The sequence below is a fragment of the Sphaeramia orbicularis genome, chromosome 7 (genome assembly GCF_902148855.1).
Source record: "Sphaeramia orbicularis chromosome 7, fSphaOr1.1, whole genome shotgun sequence".
Classification (NCBI taxonomy): domain Eukaryota; kingdom Metazoa; phylum Chordata; class Actinopteri; order Kurtiformes; family Apogonidae; genus Sphaeramia; species Sphaeramia orbicularis.
In genome coordinates this window covers 32246804-32261768 of record NC_043963.1, presented here as the reverse complement: position 1 = coordinate 32261768, position 14965 = coordinate 32246804, and the positions used below count along the sequence as shown (strand labels likewise).

The following is a 14965-nucleotide window of genomic DNA, read 5'->3' as shown; positions in this document are numbered from 1 at the left end:
TTGAGTCTTTCCAAAATACTGATGTTAATCCTGTACTGCACTATAACATACATTTTACCCTTTGGATCATAATTAAGGCAGGGGAAGGTTAGATGAAGGACTGCAGTTTTATGACCTTATTTCATAAATTACACAATACATACAACCTCTTATGACAATGTAGGTACAAGCTTTTCAGACCAAAGAATAGAACTGAGATGTGAAACAACTGCTTATGGCTGACACTGTATAATACTTGTTACATGTTATGTAATTAAATTATATAATAATTAAGTTATATAATCATATAAATATCATATCCTCATGCTTTTTATTTGTTTTCGGTAGTTCTGTATAATCTTAGGTCAAGTGATAGTAAAGTTTGAAATATATTTTGTGTACTTTTATGAGGTTTATAAAGCCTGGTTTTGAGTTAATGTTTACGGTATTTTGTAGATTTATTGTCCAGTTCAAAACCTTTATTAGAGCTGTAATCAAGCATAATAATTACTTAGTTGCCCATAAAGTTGGAATAAAATATTTTTTATCTCTTTTTGGGAAATGATTGTGACAAAGTTATTTATTTTTGATTGATAAAGTGTATCTATGGCTTAGTATGTAATCATTACAGCTGGTCAAAGGTAGTTATTGATGTGTATAAATAGGAATAAAAAGAGGAATGTGTTTGAAAACAAGATGATTTCAACTATATGGGCGACAGTGTAGTTGTATTGTCATTATAAAATAGCTAAATGAAATAGTGAAATATTCAAATACTGTTTCCTGTACTCTCACAGGGTAGTGTAACTAAGAACATATTATAAAAGTAGAAATCCTATCGTTACCTTTAAATGACAAAACTCAACTGTGAAGCTTTTACATCTGAACTGAAGGAAGTCCATTCATTTTAGTCAAACCCGTTTTAACCGCTTCCTCTATTTGGCTTTTATTTTGAAATCGACTTCCGGAAACAATATTCTGAAACGACCTCCCTTTGCGTACATTGTGATTTCATGTTTTGTTAGCTTATCTAGCTAGCAGATGTCCACCGGTTTAACTTATTTTCAGATGAATATATGTGGTAAGGCTTTGGGTTTTTTGCATGCGTTATTTACTGTTGGTTCCGTGTAATTAGTTAACGTTGACGTAGAGGAAATCTTAAAATCTCCTTTTCAATGCATTCATGATGAATTAACTGCAGTCCACCCTGCTAACTTAGCTAACGCTTGCTAACAGGAGCCGCCTTGAGATAGGTGTTATCCTTTTGCATAGTGTTCGGTCTGCTAAAAACTCGCGGATTTGAGTTGTAGATGTGTTATATTATGTCCTTGGGAAATTGCACAGTGACACTAGACAGGGTTAACGTTTGTTTTCTCTTTCGTAATGTGTCCGCTTTAACGTTACGTTAGCTTACATTTGTGCTTAGGCCCAAGTTAGTGGGCCGAAAAAACGTTTAACTAAGCTGGCCACCATCACTGGCAGATGGTTTGTTAAACCATTTTGAAATAACGTTGCTACCAATAATCTGAAACACTTACATTACCTTTTAATAAATATTAGTGCCATCCGTTTTGCTAGCGGTCGTAGACATGTAACTAATCAACTCTTACAGCTTTGCTATGTCACATTTAGTAGAATTGTATGTACATAAATAATATGCATTTATATTATGTTATGTTTCACCTAGAGCTTGCAACAAAGTGCAGGTAAAAGCAGGTAGTCTAGTATTAGCTTCTTAATAATCCAGAATCCAATATGCTTGTAAGTCATTTCAGCTAAGGCCCTTATTTAGTCCACTTGACTGTGTCAGTTCTTGCTCATAGAATGGCGTAATGATGCTTTTTCTTTTCCTCTCTTGAAATTGTAGCATAAGACAGTTCAAACGCCACTCCTAGTAAGGGAGGAGGATGGCACAACGAATCCCACTTCAGCCGTCCCAGAGGACAGAAGACCTGGATCAGGATAATGATTCGGACAGGGACTCAGGTGTTGGAGACGATGCAGGAGAGGATGGTGACAGTTGCCATGGAAGCCCAGTAGCAGAAGATCAGAGAGTCAACGAGCAAGATGGCAAAGTACAAGACTGTACAGCAGGAGAGGATTTTACAGTTTTTGTTGCTTTTCAAGGAAATATGGAGGATGAGGACTTCACAGAAAAACTCGATAGTGTCCTCAGTGGAATTCCTAACATGCTTGATATGGGTTAGTATTGTGGAATCAATTGCATTAGGACTTGAGTCTTGAAGTCACTGTGTAGTAAATTCATCTTTGGTAGCAAGTTGTGGTCTCCAGTCCGCAACAGGAGATAAGTTTGTATCAGCTTTGCATATGTAAAGTTAGGCTTTTCCCCTGCTCTTTCCTCACCTCCTCAAGCTCAAGAGATGCGTTGACACCTAGAAATTTGAAGTCCTTAAGATTTGTATTTAATTGATACCCAGACTCTGCACTTTCCATTGGCAGTGGATATGTTTTTTGAAGGTGTTCAAGTGTACAAGTTGGTGTTTGGGTTTGTAGTATTGCATACCTGAGAATTGTCAGGTAGATAATAAAGACACTGCAGGTGTACATATTTTTATGTGTCACAAACTGCTAGAGCAACTGTTGTATACTTGTACCCTTTTCTTGAATAGCTTGTTTTTGTCTGTAAATGTGTTTTGGCTAGATTTATATTTACTTCTTCATTGTCAATCTTAGGCACTGAGAGGCTGCGGCCACAACATGTGGAGCCATGGAATAGCGTACGTGTTACCTTCAACATTCCTCGGGATGCTGCTGAGCGACTCAGACTGTTGGCCCAGAACAACCAGCAGCAGCTTAGAGACCTGGGGATTCTCTCTGTGCAGATAGAAGGTCACTGCTCAGCTTTTTGATTATTATAACACATTGCAAAGAGATCTACTTTTCAGTTTCACCTAAAAGTGAATAATGCAAATTGAATTTAGTGTGAATGTCATGTTTTCTTTGTGGGATTTCAGGGGAAGGGGCCATCAATGTAGCAGCAGGACCAAACAGAGGACAAGAAGTCAGAGTGAATGGACCAATTGGAGCACCTGGCCAGATGAGGATGGATGTGGGCTTTCCAGGTCAGCCTGGCCCAGGTATTGTTCTATTGACATTATTCCATATGGTTATTATCTTTATTTAGAAGATGATATACAACCCTTTTGACTTATTTTCAGTCATATTTAGTTGAATCTATTCTTGATACTTAATAGTTCCTTTTCTAAGTATAGCATAGCCATTAATGATTGGGTTTTAATGTTGATCTTTCTAGTGAGTGAATGATGGTGGAAAACGTAAGTATGTTTTTACAGCACCCCATGTTGAAGCTTGTACTGAATCAAAACCATGTGACGACTGAGAGAGTCTGAGAAATATGGCAATGCATAACTAGATTTTGTATGTGATACCAAGCAATTAAACTTAGTAAACATGTTTTATACAGTATGTAGACAACACATTTATTACTTGTTCAATGAGACTGTATACAATCACCACCTGGTTGCTTCCTGCCTGCAAATAATAATTAAATATGCATATCTGTTAGGTGGGGTGAGGATGGGTAATCCAGCGATGGTTCCTCCTGGTCCTGTTATGGCCGGCCAGGCTATGGTCCCAGGTGGCAGTGGACAGATGCACCCTCGAGTTCCAAGACCATCTTCACAGACAGGTTTAGGACCATGTATATCAAATGAGACATGTCAAATACATTGATTCTTAGAATGTAAAATAATGTAAAATATGGGGTCTTTGTCTCATAGATGTAATGGATCCAATGATGCCTGGTATGTCGGTTCAGCAACAACAGCAGCTTCAACACCAGCAGCCCGGCCCACATGCTTCAGGCCCCATGCCTTCACAGGCTGCACATCACATGCAGGCACTGCAGGCTGGACGACCACTCAATCCTGCAGCACTGCAGCAGCTCCAACAACAGCATCACCAACAGCAGCAAGCCCAGCAACAAGCTCAACTCTCTCAGCTGGGACCGCGACCACCCTTCAATCCATCAGGCCAGATGGCAGTGCCTCCTGGCTGGAACCAGATGCCCACTGGGGTCCTCCAGCCTCCAGCTGCCCAAGGAGGCCCTGCCTGGAGGAAGCCCCCACCCCAAGGCCAAATAGTTCAACGGCCACCGTCGCTTGCTACAGTTCAGACTCCTAGTCACCCTCCACCTCCGTATCCATTTGGCAGCCAACAGGCTGGACAAGTATTCAACACTATGGGGCAGCCACAGATACAGCAGCAACAGCAGGCAGGAATGGGTCAGTTTGCAGCTCCCCAGCCTAAAGGCCCACAGGCTGGACCTGGTGGCGTTGTAGGACCACCAAGACCGCCTCCACCCCTACCACCAACTTCTGGACCACAGGGTAACCTTACTGCCAAGTCCCCTGGCTCCTCGTCTTCTCCCTTTCAGCAGGGTTCACCCGGGACTCCTCCCATGATGGCTCAGAGACCTACAACTCCACAGGGTTTTCCACAGGGTGTTGGTTCACCAGGAAGAGCAGCTCTTGGCCAACAGGGTAACATGCAACAAGGATTCATGGGAATACCCCAGCATGGACAGCCTGGTGCCCAAGTTCATCCAGGTTGGTAAAATGTCTTGTCAGACACAGTTGCACAACAAGACTTGGTTACTAATTGATGTGCTGTGATAATATGGTCGATATTTGGGTATATTGTGCCAGAGTAACTATTGATTGTGTGTTTTAATGTGTGATATAACAGAGTTAACCAACACTCATTACAGGAATGGCCAAGCGTCCCATGGGTTTTCCCAACCCAAATTTTGTCCAAGGTCAGGTGAGTGCTAGCACTCCAGGAACCCCAGGTGGAGGACCCAATCAGCAGCTACAGAGCAGTCAGGCAATGGCTCACTCAGGTAAAATGACACTGGAGTAACATTAGTCCAACATTATAATGGAAAATGTTTTGACAGAACAAAGGTTTATTACAGTTTTCAGGAATTTGAAAGCCGAATGTGGCTTAACTAAACATTCCTCTTTCTTTATTAACAACCCCTTTACAAAATTAAATTTTTAATATGAACAAAAAAGTATCCAGAAGAAATTTGCTTACTAACTATATACTGAAAAGTCATTTTATTACTTTTACAAAATGTTGCAAGAAAATCTTATTGTAAATTATTGGATTCGGTATAGGCCTAATTATTTCACTGGTTCCTTTCTAACAAGTGGTAATTTGACAGAAGTACCAATGTTTAATCATTTCACCCATCAGCTCCTAGCTAGTTGTAGATTTTTCCCATTTAGATTTAAGATCTTCCACTGATTTTGATTGCAGACTCATCTGATATGCTATGGTTTAACATGCAGTGAAAAGAAAGTTAATTTTCTGTTGTTGCTTCTCTCCATTTTGCATTAGGAGCTCAGCCGTCAGCTTCCACACCAAACTCAATGCAGGGCCCACCACATGCTCAATCCAATGTTATGGGTGTCCAGAGTAGTATGGCAGGTCCGCCCCCAGGTACCACTGCTGGTCCTAGCATGGGCCAGCAACAACCTGGTCTGCAGACACAGATGATGGGCCTCCAGCATCAGGCCCAGCCCGTGTCTTCCTCCCCCAGCCAGATGGTTCAAGCCCAGGGTGGAGGTCAGACTGTCCTCTCAAGGCCCCTCAGTCAAGGGCAGAGAGGAGGGATGACCCCACCCAAGCAAATGATGCCTCAGCAAGGCCAGGGGGTGATGCATGGGCAGGGTCAGATGGTTGGAGGCCAAGGGCACCAGGCCATGCTTCTGCAACAGCAGCAACAACAGCAACAAAACTCTATGATGGAACAGATGGTTGCCAACCAGATGCAGGGCAATAAACAGGCTTTTGGAGGCAAGATTCCAGCTGGGGTCATGCCTGGCCAGATGATGCGTGGCCCCTCTCCAAATGTTCCAGGTAACATGGCTCAGTTCCAAGGCCAAGTTGGCCCACAGCAGATGACTCCACAGCAACAACAGCAAATGGCTCAACTACAACAACAACAGCTACAGCAGCAGCAACAGCATCAGTTACAACAGCAACAGCTACAGCAGCAGCAGCAGCAACAACAACAACAACACCCGCAGATGAACCAGCAACAGCCCCAACAGGTTCCTATCACTGGCAATCCTAATCAAGCCATGGGCATGCATGGACAACAGATGAGGCTCCCTGCTGGTCATCCACTTATCCAACAACAGTTGCAACAGCAGCAGCTACAGCAGCAGAAACAACAGCAACAGGCCATGTTACAGCAGCAGCAGCAACAGCAGGCAGCTCAGCAACATGGTCATCCCCTAGGAGATCCCAGTGTTGCAGCAGGGGACATGGGGGTCCAACAGATGGTCCCAGATATGCAGGCACAGCAACAACAAGGCATGATGGGGGGCCCTCAGCATATGCAGATGGGAAATGGCCATTTTGCGGGTCATGGCATGAACTTTAATCCTCAATTCCCTGGTCAGATGCCAATGGGGGGACCCTGTGGACAACAGAGTGGCTTTCCAGTAAGTAAGGATGTAACACTGACTAGCCCACTTCTGGTCAACCTGCTGCAAAGCGATATCTCAGCCAGTCAGTTTGGGCCTGGAGGAAAACAGGGAGCAGGGGGAGCCAATCAGGTTAAACCCAAAAAGAAGAAACCTGCACGAAAGAAGAAGCCCAAAGAAGGAGAGGGACAACAGCAAGGAGAGGGACTTGGGTAATGATCTGGATGTATTACTGTTTGTGTTGTGACTAGAACAGTTATAAAAAAAAATATGTATGACTACATAATTTATTCTCAATTTACAGCCAGATTAATCAGTTCATTCTCTTTTTTTTAGTGGTCTTGATGCCACTGGCATGGAGGACTCTGATCTGCCAAATCTAGGTGGTGAACAGAGTTTAGGCTTGGACAACACAGGCCCCAAAATCCCAGATTTTGCCAATAGGCCTGCAGGTAAAAGACAACACTAAATTAATCCATATGAGAAATGATTTGTTTGTGCGGTTAGTTGCTTTCTTATTATCAAATCAAATGAATAGCACCAAATCATAACAGAAGTTCTCATGATACTTTACATTTAGAGCTGTTCAAGACAAGACTCTTAATGGAGGGGGGGGGGGGGGGGGGGGGGTACAAATACCCATCGCTGTTATCAGTTAACTGTTAGTACTACAACTCCAAGTACTAATAGTAGATATACTTCTACTGTAGTTGTTAGTAACCAACAATAGAGACCTTTACCATCTCAATAACTTTATAATAAACACTATCACAACTTAATGGATAGATGAAAAATGATGGTGGAGGCAGGAGGGAAGTAGGAGGGCATCCAGTCCAGGGAAAACCTGTGAGGCAATAAAGCACAGAGGGAGGAGGAGGAGCAGAGAGAGGCTCAGTGCATCATGAGGAGTCTTCCACTAGTCTAAGCCTATTGCAGCAATTTTGTGTTTGCCTTCAGAACAACTCAAATCTCATCTGCATGACAGGAAAAGACTTTTGTTAGGGAGTTTTGTCTCTTTATTCATAGACAGATTATTTGTCATTTGAACTCATTCAGGTACATAGAAATTATTATGTAGAGGTCTCTCAGTGTGCAAGCATAAAGGTTAAAACATACAATCAAACAGAAGTCAGAGATATTAGCAGTATTAAAGTATAAAAATATAAATGCAGTATAAAACAGTTAAAAGACAATAGCACAGTGACTTGTAATAAATATCTAAAAAATAAATACTATCCACAAATTGTACTTAAGGATATTACACATGAGAACATTGCATATTCCCTTTCCTTTTATATTAAGAATATATTTTTGCATGTTTTTCTGTTTTTATTAGTCTTGAATATGTCACATTCATTAGCATTTTCACTATTTCTTAGAATTTAGTAGAACAAACTTAATTTAGAATTAATTGACTGAAGTAAATGAGTCATAAAATAATTTTAGTACATCTATGATCTTTGAAAAATGATCAGTCTGCATGTCTATAATCTAGGTTTTCCTGGACAATCTGCTGATCAGAGAGTGTTGCAACAAGTACCCATGCAGTTCATGCAACAACAACAGCAGCAGCAGCAGCAGCAACAACAGCATCAACAACAGCAGCAGCAGCAGCAGCAACAGCAACAACAGTTACAGCACATGCAACAGCAACAGTTACAGCAACAGCAAATGCAGCAGCAGCAGCAACAACAACAACAATTACAACAAATGCAACAGCAGCAAATACAACAGCAGCAACAGCAATTACAACAGCAACAGCAGATGCAGCAGCAGCAGCAACAGCAGCAGCAGCAGCAGCAGCAGATGCAACAGTTGCAGATCCAAGGCCTCCAGAATACTCAAGGGCAGCAAGGAATGACAGGTCCACAGACGGGAGGTCAAGGACAACCACAGATGCACCCTCATCAGCTTCAGCAACAACCACAGCAACAAGCTCAACAGCCACACCTGCAACAGCAGGTAATATTTTAAATCATTATTACATTGTTTTGGTATTAGTAGAATGGTTGATTATTGTCATTACTTTTACATTTTAGCAACAGCAGCAGATGATGATGATGCTGAAGATGCAGCAGGAGCAGGCAAAGAATCGTATGTCCATCCCTCCAGGAGGGCAGCTCCCTCCTCGGGGCATGGCCAATTCACCTGAGGTGCAGAGGCTGCCTGTCTCACAGCAAGGTAACATGCCTGTGATGATCAGCCTTCAAGGACATGGAGGTGTGCCACCATCACCGGACAAAGCTAGAGGGATGCCACTGATGGTTAACCCACAGGTGAGGTTCAAACTCTGCAGAATATTTTAATATAGTGGCTATGCTGGTATTCACATTTTGAACAGGGTCTCTGCAGGTTTTTAGCCTAGTCTATTGCTAGTCTGAAGTTGGTCTAGTTAACCATTTTTCAGAAAAAAATATATTGATTGTGCTATGACTATTCAATAAAATGAACACAACCTGAAACTAATAACCATTAATGCAAACTCATCAAAATACAATAATTATGTTGTAACTGATAAGGTAAAATTGCATCGGTTAATTTTAGATGTTACTTTGAGCTAATATGGGTAAGTACAAGTTCAACAAGGCTTTGGCTCATTAACAAAATTGGTCTTACATTGTATCTACAATGGTTCTCTACTTATTTAAATCTGTTGTAACCCTGTTTAATGTTTGAACTGATGTTAATAGATTTGTGTTGATGAACTTTAACCTTATTATATATGTTTTTTTAATCTTTTCAGCTTGCAGGTGTAGCCCGAAGAATGTCCCATCCTGATGTTGTGCAGGGTCCCCAAGGTACAGGATCTGAAGAGTCCACTGCAGGGCCCCACCCCAAGCAGGACAGACCAAGTGGCCCAGAAATGGGGGTGCAGTCTGGAAATGGGACACAACAAATGATGGCCAATCAGGGAGCCAACACTCACATGATGAAACAAGGCCCTGGTCCATCACCAATACCGCAGCACACTGGGGCCAGTCCCCAGCAACAGCTACCTAATCAGCCTCAACAGGGTGGTCCCTTGCCTAGCCTTCATTTCCCCAATGTCCCCACAACCTCACAGAGTTCAAGGCCCAAAACTCCCAACCGAGCCAGTCCTAGACCCTACCACCATCCCCTCACCCCTACTAATCGTCCACCAAGTACTGAACCCTCTGAAATCAACCTTTCACCTGAGAGGTTAAATGCTTCTATTGCAGGCCTATTTCCTCCCAAAATCAACATTCCTTTGCCTCCAAGGCAGCCTAACCTGAGCAGGGGATTTGACCAACAGGGTCTTAACCCAACAACTCTTAAAGCCATCGGGCAAGCCCCTCCTACTTTAACGCTACCAGGCAGCAACAACGGCAGTGTAGGTGGAAATAACACTAACAACAATCAGCAGCCTTTCTCAGGTAGTGGAGCAGGACCTGCAGGTGCTAAACAGGACAAACAGACTGGAGGGCAGGGGAAAAGAGCAAGTCCTAGTAATAGTCGGAGGTCAAGTCCAGCTTCCAGCCGCAAGTCAGCAACCCCAAGTCCAGGACGGCAAAAGGGGGCAAAGATGGCCATCCCATGCCCTCCCCACCCGCAGCAGTTAGTTAACCCACAGGGGCAAACTATGATGCTAAGCCCTACCTCAGTACCCCCAAGTCCAGTATCTATGCCTTCACAAGTAAGTGGGGCCACTGAGGCACAGCCGGGCCAGAGCTCCTTCCATGGGATGCAAGGCAACCCTGCCGAAGGAGTCAGAGACAGTCAGGTAGCACTGACAACGGAGCAACGGCCGATGGTTCAGCCCCTGTCACAGCCCCCATCACAGCCCCAGCCACAGCCTTTAAGGGAGTTATCAGCCCCCAGATTGGCCAGTCCTCGTGTTCCCACACCGCAGCAGCCAAAACCTGACACTGAACTGCAAGCGGGTACAGTCGACAGGCAGCCACCGCACGCAGTACACCCTCAAGATTCTGAAGTCTCACCTGCTATCAGAGAGCCTCCCACCTCTCTCAACCAGTTATTGGACAACACAAGTTTGCCGAATATAGCTTTTCGGCCTGTACAGAACAATGCTGTTAGGGATGGTTTAGGAAAGGGCAGTCCAAAGCGTGCTTTGGATTCAGAAAGACCCCTCCATGTTAATTCACAGAGCTCAGAACGGCCAGCCCCTGTTGCTACTGCTGCCACCATAAACGAATCAGAAGCTAAACCGAAACCTGGTGTCCCAGTTCCGTCAAGTAATCCTAACGTGCAGCCTGCTGCAATACCAAGCTCACATCCTCTCACTAATGTTAGCTCCAGTACCACTCCCAGTCCTAACCAAAACCCTATGTCCACTCTTGCTGTCAATCCCAGTGTGAATGTAAACCCAACATCTACCTTTTGTCCCATCCTCAGTACTAACACTAATACCACCCTGAGTGCAAACCCCAACCCAGTCACTTCCAGTCAGAGCAATCTTTTTTCAACTGCGAGTGTGAATTCAAACTCTGGCTCTGCTCAGAATCAAGTTGGTTCTGCTTTAAAACCAAGCCCTAGTCCTAAACCTGTGACCAGTGTTCACTCAGTCATTCAAATCCCAGCCTCTTCTAGTACCATTTCACCCAGTCAGATTACTGTATTTGTCACCTCTAACCCCATTACCTCTGCCCCCACTCCCCAGGCACCCACATCCATGGTCTCCACCATGGTGGCTGTACCCAACAAGAACATTAGACCCCAGGAGGTCCGCCAGCAGGCTCCACCCCCACGGTCTCAGTTCATCACAACTACCCCTGTATTTATTAACCCCATCTTTCAAGTTCCTAATGCATCTGTGGCTTCTAATACCACAGTGGTATCACAGTCAGTCACCATGGTGGGACCTATTCAGGTTTCCACTACTAATATTCAACTCTCTCCTGCCCCAAGCTCCACCCAGCCTTCAGGGCCTAACATGACCACCTCTCTGCCACTTGCCAGAACTGCTGTTGGACAAATCCAGATTGCTACTAGTGTACCATCATCAACCCCAGTTACTACTCTGCCATCTCCTCAACAAATGAATCCAGGCACCCTTAAAGCAGAGAATCCTGGTGAGACAGGGTCTGCTCAAAAGTCTAGTCCCCCTCTCCAGCAACCGTCTCGCCATCCAAGCCCCTCAGCCTCATCTCCATTTCAGCCACCCCTGGCTTCCCCCCCTCCCTGCTCTAGTCCTGGGACTGTTAACACCATCCGAAAGAGCCCCATGTCTCCATCCTCTGCTGGCCAGGTGAAAAATAAACCTGTCATAGCTGCTGACCCCCAGCAGAGTCCTGCAGAGAGGCCTGCACTTGGACCTACTGTAACTACACAGGCCTTTCATCCCTCTGCCAGTCCTGCCATTCAAATGGAAGCTGCCTCACATAATGTCATTTCACCTGCAGTCTCTTCTTCAGCTCCTGCACAAATCACAGTTCCTCCTCAGATTGTTACCCAGGCTCCTGTGCCAGCACCGGTTTCAGTCTCTCGCCCCGCCCAGATTGTAACCTCTCCAGCTCCTGTTGCCACTGTTGGTGGCACGACTAACATCACATCGTCTGCTCCAGTGCTCTCTACTGTCACTCCTGTGCAGAGTCCTTTACCATCTATTGTTCCTATTGTTGCCATACCTGTACCTGTTCAGGAGGTTCCCCCAACTGCCTCCTCTCCAGCTTCTAACCCTAGTGGAGCTCCACCTACCCAGTCTAACCCCTTAACAGCAGAGTCTCCCGTGGCTCCAGCTCCAGCAGCTGTTGAAGTCACTCAGACCACCACAGGTAAACACACAGAATGAACTATATTCTCACCATTCATCAAGTGTACTATGGCATTAACCTCTTTCATTTTAAGCTTCTTTTACACAGCTGCTGTTAGTAATTACATGGTGCTGTAAAATGTTTTGTACACACTTTTCTATTTGAAGATTTCCAAATAGTATAATTTAGTCCTTATTTTCTTGTTCAAACATAATAGTCATTTATAAAATAATTCCATGGGACATTGTGATTATGATAGGTTGTAAACATGAGACATTCTGTTAACACATTGCCTGACCTGTTTTTGTCTTATATGTTTTATGCATCAGCTGAATTGTTTTCATACTCTTCTACAGCGCCCATTCAACAGGAAGTTGCGCAGACGGAGGAACCTGCTGCCGTTGAGAAGACTGGTAAGTGTGGTAATGCTGATTCCAGACATTTCCATGATAATTGTCAAAAATGCTAGAATCTTATATTATCATTACCATGTTGGTATTACCATATTGGAATGAAGTGAAGCTACTGTAGGAGGCAAATCTGTAAACAATGTTTTTCTGTTATGTGCAGGTGAAGAGGTCGCAGCAGGTCCTGAGCAGGGGTAAGAGCCTCGATAACATCTGTATTCCTTGAAATCTTGTGTGAATCAAAGTAATGCTTCATGTGCTGGGGTTTATTACAGTGTCCCTTACTATTGATCTCTGAAAAGTTGGCCTAGACTTAAGACTCATGCTCTTGAAGGAGAAATGCTTAGACATTTCTAACTCTACTAAAACTCAGGGAGTTCATTTGGTTGACCAGGGGGTTACATGGTGAAAACAATGAGCCACGTGGTCTCAGCACTTGGTATGTATGATTAGCATGCATCTATATAAATATACTAATGCATGTCAGAAGAATAAATAACTATCCACAAAGTAAAGTGCACCACTCCACTTAACTTTATGGCCATATCTCTTTACCTGGGGATTGTCATAATATGGTGGGAAGTGAAGCCATGTTTGTTCAGCACAGTTTATAGTTTACCGCTGTTTTTCCACTTCTATCACAGATGGGCAAAGAAAAGAAAGACGCCCATCAACTTAGTCTCAAGGTATGTATTTTAACATGTTTGCGCTGCAAAGACACAAGCAGTCATCATGTCGACGTAGTGGATGCTGTCGGGATGAAGATGGACAGTATCTGTGGTAGAGGAGGAAAAACAGCAGAGTCCCGAGTGGTATTGCATCTTTCTCTGAGTAGAGCAGAGATAACTTGGATCCTTGCATATGCAGTAAAACTTCTTTGCGTTGTCCTTCCTTCCCTGTCGTTTGTTGTGTTTCTGTCTGGTCCTCTCAGAGTTGCTGTGGAGAAGCCTAAGGGACCGAGCAGACGGAGCTCCCGAGCAGAGAAGGAGGTGGAGGAGGAGCCAGTGGCGGACAGCAGCAGCAGGAAGAGATCAGCACGGCCTGGAACCAGCGCTGCTGTAAAAGGTAACACAGCAGTTACTTAAGCCACTTTTACACAGAGATCCCAGAAAAAAGGTAAGATGGTGATCCCACCTTTTTGCCACCACTGACCAATTTCCACAGTCAAGCCAAGGGAGTAACAGAGGTGAAACAGGCTGGACTTCTACACAGCGGACCTGCGTTACGGAATCAAAGGGGCGGTGACGCAGTACAGTGTATAGTGTGATGTATAACTTTGTGTGTCGGAAATACCCTGAGCATAGCGCCTTCATCTTCTTAGCTAACCTCTCCAGAGTCGGCCCTTCTTTCACCATTTCACAAATGTTAGCATGGATGGAGTCCTCCACCTGAAGTGACAGCATCTCGCAGATCTCTGTGTCTCCCCAATTCAACATCTTTCTGGTCTCATTGAAATGTTTGTTTACTGTACACGCTGTACTGTACGCAAATTTTTAAATCCCCCTAGCGCGGGGGTCGCACACACAATACGTCATCAAAACGTCACACCCTGGTTGTGGAACGATAGGTGTTCCTTTTACATTGTGTTCTGGAAATGAAGATTCCACCTTTATCACGGCTCTGTTACTACCTCCAGAGGTGTGACAGAGGTGGGACCAAATGATCCCACCATTTCGTTTACACAGACATCACTCTAGAATAAAGTGAAATATTCCCAGAACAGAAGTGCTGTGTAAAAGGTGCTGTTCACCTGTCAACTACTATGTCAAAGCCAACTTTACTGCTATTACTACTAAAATGCATGCATCCTTTTGTTGACAGAAACCGGAGCAAGTCCCACCCAGGCCAAAAGAAGGAAGTCTAAATAGGCACGGCTGAAGTTGTGACAACCTGTGAATTGTACTGTAAATGTTTGTGTTTTCGCTGTGAATCAGTTGATATCATTTTCTTTGTCGCAGATCATGAATTTTTAATCTGCAGAAGAAAGCATGTACAGATTGTTTTAAAAAGAATTATCCTATTGTTTTGTCCCTTCTACTATGTCCGATTGTAGTTAGAATGTGTGCATATAGTATGTGTTTGTGTGAGTGTGCTTTTTATATTAAATGCTGGATCAATCATGTTGAAGATTGAAAATGGAGCTTGTCATGATGATTGTATAATTATGTTGTAAAACTGAATTAAATTTTCTACTGCTTCGTTTTGTGGAACTGGTCAATTCGTGTATACAGGTGTTCATTACCTCCGCCAAGGAGGTTATGTTTTTGCCGGCGTTGGTTTGTCTGTCTGTCAGTGTGCAAGATAGCTCAAGAAGTTACGGACAGATTTGGATGAAAATTTCAGGAAATGCTGATACTGGCACAAGGAA

General features: G+C 43.8%; 1 protein-coding gene across 1 annotated transcript; it reads left to right on the top strand.

Moving 5' to 3' along the window:
• Positions 1-944: 944 nt before the first annotated feature.
• Positions 945-14804, top strand: ncoa6 (nuclear receptor coactivator 6). Its single transcript, XM_030139775.1, has 18 exons — positions 945-1060; positions 1847-2181; positions 2674-2829; positions 2955-3077; positions 3527-3649; positions 3741-4568; positions 4730-4861; positions 5365-6670; positions 6795-6910; positions 7954-8286; positions 8344-8420; positions 8504-8734; positions 9202-12211; positions 12547-12603; positions 12755-12791; positions 13242-13283; positions 13529-13662; positions 14419-14804. Exons 2-18 carry the CDS (start codon positions 1887-1889, stop codon positions 14463-14465), a joined length of 7047 nt encoding a protein of 2348 aa, XP_029995635.1. The 5' UTR covers positions 945-1060; positions 1847-1886; the 3' UTR covers positions 14466-14804.
• The last annotated feature ends 161 nt before the right edge of the window (positions 14805-14965 follow it).